The sequence below is a fragment of the Cervus canadensis genome, chromosome 7 (assembly GCF_019320065.1).
Source record: "Cervus canadensis isolate Bull #8, Minnesota chromosome 7, ASM1932006v1, whole genome shotgun sequence".
NCBI lineage: Eukaryota > Metazoa > Chordata > Mammalia > Artiodactyla > Cervidae > Cervus > Cervus canadensis.
The window spans coordinates 90,211,819-90,225,133 of NC_057392.1; the positions used below are offsets into that span (position 1 = coordinate 90,211,819).

The 13,315-nt window shown below is 43.5% G+C and overlaps 1 protein-coding gene across 1 annotated transcript in view; it reads right to left on the reverse strand.

Annotated features, from left to right (window-relative positions):
- The window catches only part of SELENOT (selenoprotein T), a 29,298-nt gene extending 16,813 nt beyond the window's left edge, over positions 1-12,485 (reverse strand). The window contains exon 1 of the mRNA XM_043474029.1: positions 12,238-12,485. Within this exon, the coding sequence (XP_043329964.1) occupies positions 12,238-12,374 (137 nt within the window). The 5' untranslated portion in view covers positions 12,375-12,485. The remainder of the gene's footprint in view (positions 1-12,237) is intronic.
- Between the last annotated feature and the right edge of the window lie 830 nt (positions 12,486-13,315).

Genomic DNA, 13,315 nt, shown 5'->3' on the forward strand with positions numbered 1-13,315 from the left:
TTCAATAAATGGCAACTCACCTGTATTATGCAAGAATTTTTGTCTCAACTTAAAATATTTCACATAATTCCATGCTTTTATTCTTTTCAATACATTGTTTTAAATTGAGGTGTAATTCACATCCATAAAGTTCATCCTCAGTGCATTTTTATAAGTTATCAGAATGATTAGGAAAACAACAACAACATAGTGTTCTATGCTAATTCACTGACCAAACTAGAGGTGTCTCCAAGCTGCTTTGCTGCCTCTCTCACGCTTTCAGCAGCATGTTGTAGACTGACTTCAGGTAATTAGAATAAACTCAATAAAAAGACCAGGAACCTTAGAAAGAAAACCACAAAGAGGAACCCTAGAAAGAAAACCACCAACAGGAGAAGTAGTAGGGGTATCTCAGAAACGAGAGCAGCAGGAAGATGACGGACGATAGCACGATGAATTCTGGAAGGTGAGCCCCGCCAGTAAAGATGGCAGCCAGGTAAAAAAGGTTACTGAGTGTGGAGTACATTCAAAACTGACGTTTCACATGCATCACATTCTGCGCCTGAAAGCCACCAAATTGAAGTAGAGGTTGACCAGGGAAAAGCCCACCTGAAAGGAACAATATGAGAAAGCGCCGTTCAACACTCCACTTAGAAACTTTCAAGTGGGGGTGAGCGGGAGAAGACAGGTCATGCCATGGCGCGAGTGGACTAGCACGGGACTGTATTCGTTGTTTCGATAAATACTGCTTGATGGCAGGTCATGGTTTCAGGTTCTAGATATTCAGCAACAAAGCAAAACAGACAAAGATCTATGCTGCTGCGATGCCGGCAACATTCTAATGAAGAAAAGAGTAAGTTGGTAACAGTCTAATGGAGAGGATACAATTCATCCATTGATAATATCTGAAGCTGTTTTCCTTGTCTTGCTTGAGAAACAGGAATGAAAAAAGTGAAACACCTGAGGGACTATGCAAAAACTGTCACAAATTCAAAGAGTAGAAACAGCAAAAAAAAAAAAAAAGATTCAAAATAAAAGCCTACATCCAAAAATATTCTGCAAGAAGAAAAAAAGAATGATAAAAGAGATAAGGGAGGACTGTAAGAAACCAAAAAGCAGAATTAAAAAAATATATATATTTTGAGGCCCTAAAAGAAGAAAATTGATGGGTGGAAAACTGAATCAGTAACAGGTGAATAATACATAAAAATTACAGATCTGAGTAGTATCATCAATAGAGGGAGTTTGTTGATAAACCAGGTTTTTTTCCTATAGAAAACACCCTGAGAGACCACAGAATATTTACAACAATTGATCACAATTGGTCACAAAGAAAGCCCAATAAGTATGTGGATGAAGAATGTCATCAGCTATCTCAGTAAGCAAAGGATGCTGCAACCATTAAGCCATCAGCCACTGCAGACGCCCCCAGCTTCGCACCCTGAGGGGATTCAGGATGGAGAAAAATAGGATATAGGACATAGACAGTTAAAGTACATATCAAAGAAATTTCAGTAAGCCCAAACTCATGCAACCTCCAATATGTAGAAGAGCACTAAATTCATTAACTTGAGAGGTTCTTCTTTCATTAACAGTAATCTTCTGATGCTCTGATAACCATTTGTTTTGTTTTGTTTTTTTTCTGCAAAAACTCCTGGTTCCTCCCCTACCTCTTGGTAATAGTCCCTTGTTGATGAGAGGCTGTCTCCCAGGGCTCAGTCCTCAGTATGTCCGTGGAATAAAATATAACAGCAAATGTCACGTTCTCTAATTACAGAGCAATAAACTAGTGAATTCTAAAAAACCCAACTCACTTTAAGATCTTCTAGTAAGAGTATTACCTAGTTTAACTATGTCAAAATTTTAAATGTGATACCCATTAATGTAATCATAATATTTTACTTCTACGGATTTAGTTTATGGAAATAATTGGACAAGTACACTAGATAACTGACAGTCACCTAAACAAAGTAACTGTATGGAAAATGAGGACCAACGTAGGACTTCTCTGGTGGGCCAGTGGTTAAGAATCCACTTGCCAATGCAGGGGACACAGGTTCAATTCCTGGTCTGAGAAGATTCCGTAAGCCCAGGCAGCACAACTGCTGAAGCCCACGTGCCCCAGAGCCCATGCTCTGCAGCGAGAGAAGCCCCTGCAGCCAGAAGCCTGTGCACAGAGACCAGAGAAAGCCTGTGCGCAGCAAGGAAGACGCCGGTATAGCCAAAAATAAACACATTCTAAAAAAAGGACAATCAGGGCAAACATGAACCTTAAACAAAAGACTGAGTAGCCGACTTCCCTATAGCTCAGATGGTAAAGAATCTGCCTGCGATGCAGGAGATCCAGGTTTCATCCCTGGGTCAGGAAGATCCCCTGGAGAAGGAAATGGCAACCCACTCCAGTACTCTTGCCTGGAGAATCCCATGGACGGAGGGGCCTGGCGGGGGACAGTCCAGTGGGTCACAAAGAGTCGGACATGACTAAGTGACTAACACAAAAAGAATACCTATCTTATGGAATATGATGCCTGTTGATACAGAACAGTATTTAGTGATATAAATGGGTAAGTGATGGAGGGGAAGGCAAATTTCATAAACCATACAACTATGAACTATGAACTCATTAATATAAAATATAGCATGTGCCTGTGTGAAGAGTCAGCTTGAAGGATGATTCTTCAAAATGTTATCAAAGAGCTACAAGGGTTTTTCATTTTCTTCTATATACTTCCTCTTTTTATTATTTTTACAACAAACAAGTTACTTTCAGAGTGAAACCGAGAGGGAACTTGTGGGGCTCCTGGGCACAGAAGCCTTTTTGTCCTCTGTTTCTCATAGCCAAGACTCTAACCTCCAGGACATTCCCTGAGTTTCAAAGGGCAGATGGAACAGTTGCTTATAAGGAAAGGAGCATCCAAGAAACCAGCTGAGGTGAGATTTAAGAGACCAGAGAAGCTCCACAAGACCACCTGGGGCCCTGCACCCACCCTAATCCTGTCAGCAACCCCATCCTGAACTACTGTATGAAACTCAGCAAATCCCCCTGGGTTGGGACACAAAGCAGGAGTCTGCTCCGTCTTCCTTTGCCCGGCAAGCCGGTAAGACTATTCTTTTCTGCTGATGTGTTCAGTTGCCAAGCTGTGTCTGACTCCTTTTCGACTCCATGGACTCTAGCCCATCAGGCTCCTCTTCCATGGGATTTCCCAGGCAAGAATACTGGAGAGGGTTGCCACTTCCTTCTCCGGGAGGTCTTCCTGACCCAGGGAAGGCAGATCCTTTTCTACTTCACCCAAAACGCTGTCTTTGAGATTCAATTCAGCACCAGTGTACAAAGAAGCTAAGCTTTCAGCATCTGCTGCTGCTGCTGCTAAGTCGCTTCAGTCGTTTCTGACTCTGTGCAACCCCATAGACGGCAGCCCACCAGGCTCCCCCGTCCCTGGGATTCTCCAGGCAAGAACACTGCAGTGGGCTGCCATTTCCTTCTCCAGTGCATAGAAGTGAAAAGTGAAAAGTGAAAGTGAAGCCACTCAGTTGTGTCCGACTCTTCTCGACCCCATGGACTGCAGCCCACCAGGCTCCTCCATACACGGGATTTTCCAGGCAAGCGGACTGGAGTGGGGTGCCATTGCCTTCTCCACCCTTTCAGCATCAAGTCAATAATCTTAATTTTTTCAAGCTGAAAGCCAGTAAGTAAAGCTTTCAAAGGTTTATTTACTGAAGTTACCATTGTAACATTAAAGACAATAAACAATAAATTACTAAACGCAGTAGCAGATACACTGCGGCGTCTGTAACAGATTATCTGAGTCCAGCTCTCCCTGCTTCCTCTCTGCTCTGCCTCTCTGCTGAGTCAGGCTTCATTTGCATGCGTCCTTCCTTCAGCTAGGAAAGCTCATCCTCTGTATCTCCTGAAGGAGCTCCCCATACCCTTCAAGATTTCATTTCCTTCTCTGCAAAGCCTTCCAGCCTCCTGAACAGGTAATCTTTCCTCCCTCTGGGTTTTTAAGACTTATTTTAGAACACGCAGAACACAATGTTTTACTGTAACATTGTTTACATGTCTGTCTCTCCTACCAGACCACTGGTTTTTAAACGTTACAGTTAAAAAAAAAAAAAATCTTCCTAAAAATTGAACAGAAAGGGAAAAAAGTGGTATGAAAAAGGGGGCATTAAAAACCAAGGGCTTTGTTGAGGTTTGACAGAAAACAAAATTCTGTGAAGCAATTGTCCTTCAATCAAAAAACAAAGAAAAAAAAAACTAAGGGCTTGATGATCAGTTCTTGCTAAAATCTATGTGGCCACGATTTCTGATCAATTTCAGGCTGCATCTCAATCAAGATAAAGTATTTGAAAACATGATTTTCCTTTTTGGAAATGAGAGTCATTTCCTAGGCAGGTTGATAAGAAGTCTAGGGGTCCCCAAGGAGAGAGGGGTCTGGAATTCTCAAGGAGGAAGAAAGGTCAATTTTTTTTTTCTTTCTACATTCCTTAGGATTATATAAAAATAATGAATCCTGCCTGAGGACAGTCTCTGGATTAAACCTTCTGGCTAATCCTGTTATCTTGAAAGGTAAATTATGGGAGTAGGTCTGGTGAGGTCTTTACAACCTCCAGACATTCTTTGGATTCATTGGAGAGTATATAACTCCATTGCTAACACTAGCAAGCGGGTACTGGGTACTCTTTCTGCCCCTTCTGATGTCTATGTCAGAAGCTTTCTCTATCTCCTTTATACTTTAATAAAATTCTATTACACAAAAGCTCTCAGCCATCAAGCCTTGTCTCTGGCCCCGGACTGAAGAATTCTCCTCGGGAGGCAAAGAATCCCGGCATCTTTTCGTGGTTCAGCAACAAGCTTCCAGAAAACAGGAAATATCAATCAGATGAACCAGAGGGCTCCAACTACACTCTTAAGTGACAAAGATGTACATGAGACACACATACATGCTTTCACCTTTTTCCTTTAAGTTTCTCAACAGTACTTAATAGAATATTAGAAGTAGCAGTTGTAGAGATCCCTTAAAAAACTGGAAACAGACCTGCCATACAACCCAGCAATCCCACTGCTGGGCATACACACCGAGGAAACCAGAACTGAAAGAGACACGTGCACCCCAAAGTTCATCGCAGCACTGTTTACAATAGCCAGGACATGGAAGCAACCTAGATGTCCACTGGCAGATGAATGGATAAGAAAGCTGTGGTACATATACACCATGGAATATTACTCAGCCATTAAAAAGAATGCACTTGAGTCCATTCTAATGAGGTGGATGAAACTGTAACCTGTTATACAGAGTGAAGTAAGGCAGAAAGAAAAACACCAATACAGTATATTAATGCATATATATGGAATTTAGAAAGATGGCAATGATGACCCTGTATGCGAGACAGTAAAAGAGGCACAGATGTAAAGAACAGACTCTTGGACTCTGTGGGAGAAGGCGAGGGTGGGATGATTTGAGAGAATAGCATTGAAACATGTATATTATCATATGTAAAACAGATCGCCAGTCCAGGTTCCATGCATGAGACGGATGCTCAGGGCCAGTGCACTGGGATGACCCAGAGGGGTGGGATGGGGAGGGAGGTGGAAGAGGGGTTCAGGATGGGGGACGCATGTACGCCCGTGGCTGATTCATGTCAATGTGGCAAAAACCACTACAATATTGTAAAGTAATTAGCCTTCAATTAAAATAAATTAATTTTTAAAAATAAAAATAAATAAAAAAGAAGTAACTGGAATACAACCAACATCCTTATTGTGCAGAAGAACAAGTTGAGAGCTAAAGAGATATATAATTTTCCCCTAAGTCATTCAGAAGATAAAAAGGCAGACCTTTTTAGACCTCCAAACTGCTGGTCCAGTAAATGCTCAGTTTCCCAGTAACTACACCATTCAAAATGTATGAGGTTTCTAAATGATATATTAAATTTGATTTTGGCTACCACTTACCTTAATGGCAAACTGTAAGGAAACAATGTTCCAATTTTCTGTAAGAGGAGATAAAACCTTAAAACCATTCATATTTTACTTATATCTAAATGCTCTGAACTGAAGTACTTCATTCATTATTAAGAAGAAACAACTATTATATGCCCAGCAGTCAGTTAGCTCCTGCTGTTTATTTTCAAAATGGTCAAAACAAAATGATGACTAAATTCTATGTATCTTTAAACATACACCACAGTGGCAGGTGCGACAGCTCCCGTTTTACTTCTCTCTATAGCGCTCTACCACTACCCTGCTATTTGGATCAACTTCCTATTACTCCTTTATTTCACTGTTCCCAAGCAGTACATTCTTCCCTTTCAGCATCTCTCTAAAAACCAAAATTTATCTCATCATCATTCGTGTGTCACAGTTTTAAATGGCCATATTTTTCCCCTTCTGAGTGCCACATAAAATAATGGTGTATCTTACAATCGATCGTATCTTAGGTTTTGAGAAATATAATACCTGTTATCTTACAATCTATCATATCTTAGGTTTGGAGAAATATAATCCCTGCAATTTAAGTTTTTAGTTTCAGTTACTATTGACTATTTGGGAGAGATGAAAATTTCTCTGTAGGATTTTGCCCTGGCTGCTCTGTTTTTAGTTTTAAAACTGAACAAACAAAAGAAACTTATGGTTACCAAAGGGGATGGGGAGGTGGTCAATTAAGAGTTTGGGATTAACACATATGTACTACTGAATGTAAAACAGATCAACAGGGACCTTCCGCAGAGCACAGGAAACTACACTCAGCATGTTATAACAACCTATCATGGGGAAGAATCTGAAAAAGAAAATATATATAATATATACATCACTTTACATTTTAAACACAACATCATAACCTACACTTTAGTAAAAAAAAAAAAAAAAAAAAGAAAAGATTCAGGATTCCTCCCCTTTCATTCCCCCCACTACACACACACAAATCTGTAAAAAACTATTCTCTCCTTTAACCATTTATCATTAGACATCGCTCCAGAACCGAGAAGCCACCTCTGACACCTCTCATTCCAGGCCACCTCCGGGCCTCAAACATGTCATCCCTGGGAACTAACTGACTCTCAGAAAGACCTCAGACTGCACCTGTACTTCTACCAGCACCCTCTGTTCCGAGCACCACTGTCTCCTGCCTGGGCAACTTCAGGAGTCCCCTAAACCGTCTCCCCGTAGCTATCTGCTGTCCCCTGTAAGGGGCTTCCCTAGCGGCTCAGACGGTAAAGCGTCCGCCTGCAGGATGCTTGCAGGAGACCCAGGTTCGATCCCCGTGTCAGGAAGATCCCCTGGAGGAGGACATGGAAACCCACTCCAGTACTCTTGCCTGGAGAATCCCTGGACAGAGCAGCCTGGTGGGCTACAGTCCATGGGGTCGCAGCGTCGGACACGACGGAGCGACTGACACACACACAGTGTCTTTCCCACGCTGATACCTGCTGATTTCCCCTTAACGGGGCCCTTCAGACCTCCCAGGGTCTGCGCCACCTTCTGCCTGGTCTTTGAGGTCAGGAGCCTTGACCTCAAGAAATTATGTTCTCTCCTACTATAAGGCCACCGAACGTGTTATTTCCATTGCTCAAAAATGCTCCCTAAATATATTGTAACCTTCAAATCTGTTCAAAGTTCATTTTCTCACAGAAACCTTCCCTGATCCTGTGACTAGGTATCTCTCATACTATATTACTTTCCTATTGCAATTAACACAACGGGAATTTTATGTGTTGCCATGGATTAATGACTGCCTTCTAGTCTTGCCTTTAACATCTATGAGAGCACTGAACTGAACTCCCAGCACCAAACAAAGCATAGACTTGGGGCTCAACTATTTGTTAAACATACAAATATTTGTCTAAAAAACTGTAACTCACAATTTCTCAGATTTCCTCCATTCAGCATTTTACTAATCTTGATCGATATTAACATCCAAATCAGTCTTTGGTCTTTATTTTCTTACCTCCATACTATGAAAGCAAGGTTAAATTGGCATAAATTTAAATTAAAATGTCTTCTAGTAATTGTTTCATTTATCTCTTAAAACTCCATTTAGAAATTGGTTGTCCTAAAATTATAGCAGCAGGTTCGTTAACAAAAATTGGAAAATTCTGATGCATTCTGCTTACGTTTTGAAATCTTAACTTTAATCTACTATTCTGAGTAAATCAATTGTCAAATGTTGACTAAGTATTAACCATGAAGAGATGCAGATAGTAATCTCTTTAAACTGCAACAACTGTAAAAAAAAAAAACCTGCAACAACTGATACTATGTTGTATGATTACATGTTAATTCACATATATGGGAGGAAAAAAGCATGCATACAAACACTCCAAACAGTACCTGTCAGAATACATTTATACAAAAATCACAGGAAAAAAATGTGATAAAGGAATTTTAAGTTCTGATCAGAAAACTTCTTTTTTTATGCTTAATGCCTAAACATCCAAGTAAACAGTATAAATTTTCCTCCAAATATGCAACATCCTTAAAGGCATCTAATTCAATGACTTGATCGACTGATGTAATAAACCAAACATTCAGTTATATTGTGCTTCTCAGGAGGCTTTGAGAGGAGCCACCTCTGCCCTGTTCACCAAGTTGTGTTTAGCCTTTGGCACAAGCGGGTCTTGAATGAGGATTTACTGAAGAAGTACATGAAAACAGGACAGGAAGTCTGTTGAAGCTACTCTGCATGCTTGGTCTCTCTCCCTTCAATTCCATTCTGCATTATTTTGTTCTGTTAGCAATTACAAAAGTGCGACAATTAACAGATGATATACTGAGTTAAAGAAAGAGTACTCATAATAAATATAAAATGATAAAAGGCAAAAGAAATGGAAAGGAAGGGAAAATAGCTCATGTACACACTGCTGTATTTAAAATGGATAACACAAGGACCTGCTGTATAGCCATGGAACTCTGCTCAATGTCACCTGCCAGCCTGGGGGGCTTGGGGGAGAACGGATACATGTGTACATACGGCTGAGTCCCTCGCTGCTCACCTGAAACCACCAGGACACTGTTCATCGGCTACACACCAACACAAAACAAAAGGGTTAAAGTTTGGAAAAACACAAGTTTAAAGTTTGGGAAAAAAGAGTTCTCTGTTAACACTGGTAATCAATGAAAAGTTGCACTTTATAGTACTTCGATTTTAAATGGAATTAAAAGAATTTTCACAGATTTATCCTCGTCTTAGCTTCCTTCCTTTCCCAAACAAACCTGCAAATAAATGCCCAAGAGATTCTACCAAAATCAGAAACTGAATATTAACTTTACTATATACAGATGAGTCTCAGGGGGGAAAAGTAACAAACAGGCTAAATTTACCTGCATTTGGTAGGGCATAGGGCGTATTTTTTTTAATTTATTTATTTAATTGGCAGATAATCACTTTACAATATCGTGGTGGTTTTTGCCACACATCGACATGAATCAGCCAGGAGTGCATGTGCCCCCATCCTGAACCGCCCCCCTCCCCCTCCGTCCCCTCCCCCTCCCTCCCCACCCCGGGGTCCCTCTGGGTTGTCCCAGGGCTCCGGCCTGAGTGCCCCCTTCGTGCACTGAACTTGCTCTGGTCCTCTAATTTACATGTGGTAACACACACATTTCAATGCTATTCTCTCAAATCATCCCGCCCTCCCCTTCTCCCACAGAGTCCAAAAGTCTGCTCTTTACATCTGTGCATCTTCTGCTGTCCTGCACACAGGGTCGTCATTACCGTCTTTCTAAATTCCACATATATGCATTAATATACTATCGGTGCTTCTCTTTCTGACTGACTTCACTCTGTATAACAGGCTCCAGTTTCATCCACCTCATTAGAACTGACTCAAATGCGTTCTTTTCTTTTATAGCTGAGTAAGTCCATTGTGTATATGTTTACCACAGCTTCCTTATCCATTCTCTGCCAATGGACATCTAGATCGCTTCCACGTCCTGGCTATTGTAAACAGTGCTGAAATGAACATTGGGGTACGTGTGTCTCTCTCAATTCTGGTTTCCTCGTGTGTATGCCCAGAAGTGGGACTGCTGGGTCACAAAAGGGCACAGGGCATATTAACAGGTGTTTTTTTTTTTTGCCCTATACAGATCTTTGTTTTTTTAGAGCAAAGAAAGCATTTTATATGTAACATGCTTAGGAGGACTGCAAAAGAATTTATTAGGACAAGTCTGTACTTCTCTGCTTAAAGAATAAAAGGAAACAAAAACTAAGTAACAGAAGTTTAACTGAGGGCGTTCCTGGAGGCCTAGTGGGAAACAATCCGCTTCCCCAATCAGGAGACACCGGTTCCATCCCCGACCCAGGAAGATGCCACGGGGCAAAGAACAACTAAGCCCGCCACAACCACCGAGCCTGTGCTCCAGAGCCGGGAGCCGCAGCGACTGAAGCGCCGGCCCTTCTCGCGGGCTCTGCAACAAGACAAGCCGCCGCAAGAGACACCCGCACGCCGCAACCGGACGGCAGTCACTGCTCATCACAACCAAGGAAAAGCCCGTGCAGCCATCAAGACCCAGCACAGCCAAATATAACTAAATAATTTTTTAAAAAGAAGTTCAACTGAAGTACTTATGACTTTTTTGAAGTTTAATTTTAAGAACCGAATGCCTTCCCCTACATTTATTTATACATTTTCAAAACTTTGCTGTGTACCTAAGAGGAAGGTACATTTGTTAAATTATTGTGACAAGTAAACCAATATAAGCAACTTTAAAAGAATATTTTTGAAAAGCACAAATGAAACCCAGAGATAAGAAATAGAAAAAATTACATAACTTGGAAAATGCAGTCTTTTTTTAACTACTTAAATCCAAAAGTATCACACTTAATCCTTAATAATATTTATAAGTTAGTAAGAAGACTGCCACTTTCAAAAAAAAAAAAAAGGATGGGGAGGGGGGAGCCAGAACGGTCAAGCCAAAATTCCCATTTACAGTATCACTTGAAAGATGATATACAACGATATACGCCAGACACACAGTAAACACTACAGGAAGCTTTTTTCCAATCAGAAAGAAGCAGCAAGGTTTTAGTTTTCACTTCAAAAATCTTATTTTCTGACTTTCTTTAAATGTCACTTAAACTGATTTAATTTTGAAGATTTGCTTAGTCTTTAAGATTGAGCAAAAAGCTAATTGGATAAGCAGAAAATCTAAATTTTAGTACACTTATATTAACACATGAAGCTTGAAAAAACTGATCTTAAATGCATTAAGGCCAACACCAATATTCAAAAATAACAGGATTCTTCAGATTTACTAATCTGACTACCCTCTTCTGAGAGGGGGGGGGGATCTTTTGAGATACAGGATTCTAATTTCTACAATGTTACAATTTTGGTTTTTGTTTTTCATCGGAGCCTTTCAAACGTTCCCCAACACCACCTACCTTATCGCATGCATTGCTATTCTGCTTCCAATACTTAACTAGGTAACAACAAACTTACAGAAAATTGTCAAAAACTGCCGGGTTTGGGGGGATGAGGGATTGCTTTTGCTGTTTCTCTTAAGGCCCAAGAGATCTGAAAGGTGGAGAGAGATGCCAGGGCAAGGAACTCCCGGGAGTATGGGGATTGGAGAAGATGCAGTTGTCTGGGAGTGAACGTTTGTCAGAAGAGCAACGTGTTCCTTTTCAAAAACAGTTTGGAAATTGCAAACGGAGAATCAGCTTCTCCATCCAAGCCCATCAGCTATCAGAATCCCTACTCCCTCATCCAACAGTCAGTTCGGCGGATCCTGGAGAAAAAGACGTCTGTCCCTCGAGGGATCCCTCCAATGACCCAAGTTAACCTTCGTCTAGCCGGGCAGCGAGGCCGCCAGGCGCAACCCGCGGAAGGCGAGAGGCAAACGAACCCAGCGATAAACGCTGGAGCTCCGGCGCTGACACCGCGCCGACTCATACATAACCCGCCTCCGCAAGGCAGCCGGACGGCCGTGGCGTGACGCCGCCGACCGGGTCTCCGTACGGACAAGTGTCCCCACGCCTTCGCCTTTCAGTATTGACCATCCCCCTGCCCCCAATCTCCATTCCATTCATTCGAGGAACCAAAAAAACACAAAAACCAAAGTGAGCGGCTGCGCTTGGAGGCAAGGAGGGCGGCCAGGCCATCCCCGGGAAGAGACCCGGAGGAGGCAGGCGGCGGAAGGCGGCTGGCGCCGTTCTTCCGGGCTGGGGAAGGGTCAGCCTTCTAGGCCGCGGATCCGGGGCCTCGCGTAGTCGGAGGAGCCGAGCAGAGGCGCGGCCGGGAGCCGGCGCACCTACTCACCAAATCTGGAACTTGAGCAGCGGCCCCGTGGCGTACTGCATCTTCAGCCTCTTGCCAGGCACGCCGCCCAAGTTGGCCGAGGCATCGCTGCGGACCACCGCCGACGCCGCCACCAGCAGAAGCAGCAGAAGCCTCATCTTAAAGCAGCCAGCCAGCTCGGCCGCCCTCACGCTGAGACCTCGGCCAGCCCAGAGCCGAGCGGGTGCTGGGAACTGATCGCCACCGCGCAAACGCGATCCGCCAAGGTCGAGCGGGGGAGCCGCAGTGCGCATGCGCTCCCCGGCGCGGCGCAGGCCGTGCGACGGAGCGAGCGCGACCCGTCTCACTGTCCGGCCCCACCAGGCTGGTGGGCGCGGGCGGCTCCGGGCCGGGGAGAGGGGCAGGGAGGGACCTGCTGCCGGGGCGACGCCAGAGGAGCCTGCTAACGGAAGCTCGCGACACAGCCGGGGTCTGCATACAGTTTAATGCAGACATTGACCTCCCCGAGACGTTTAAGAACACGTGTTTAACAGTCTTGATTCAGGTGTGGGCGCTAAGAGAGAAAGCCCCTGCCTTCCGAGCGGAGAAGGAAAAGGCAGCCCACTCCAGTACTCTTGCCTGGAGAATCCTGTGCACGTGGGAGCCTGGTGGGCTGCCGTCCATGGGGTCGCCCAGAGTCGGGCTCGACTGAAGCGCCTAAACATGCATGCATGCGTTGGAGAAGGAAAGGCAGCCCACTCCAGTGTTCTTTCCTGGAGAATCCCAGGGACGGAGGAGCCTGGTGGGCTGCCGTCTATGGGGTCGCACAGAGTCGGACACGACTGAGGCGACTTAGCAGCAGCAGCAGCTGCCTTCCGAACAGGAATGCTTCACTCTTTCTGGCCGCGCGCTATGGCCTTTTGTTTTAATTTCCTTGCAATATTGATCTCTCCTAAAGGAATCTTAAAAAAAAAAAACAAACAAAACCCTTTGGAAAACTTAAATCATATTGTGGTTTTAGTCGCTAAGTCGTTTCCCACTCTTGCGACCCCACGGACTGTAGCCCGCCAGGCTCCTCTGTCCGTAGGATTTCCCAGGCAAGAATACTGGAGTGGGTTGT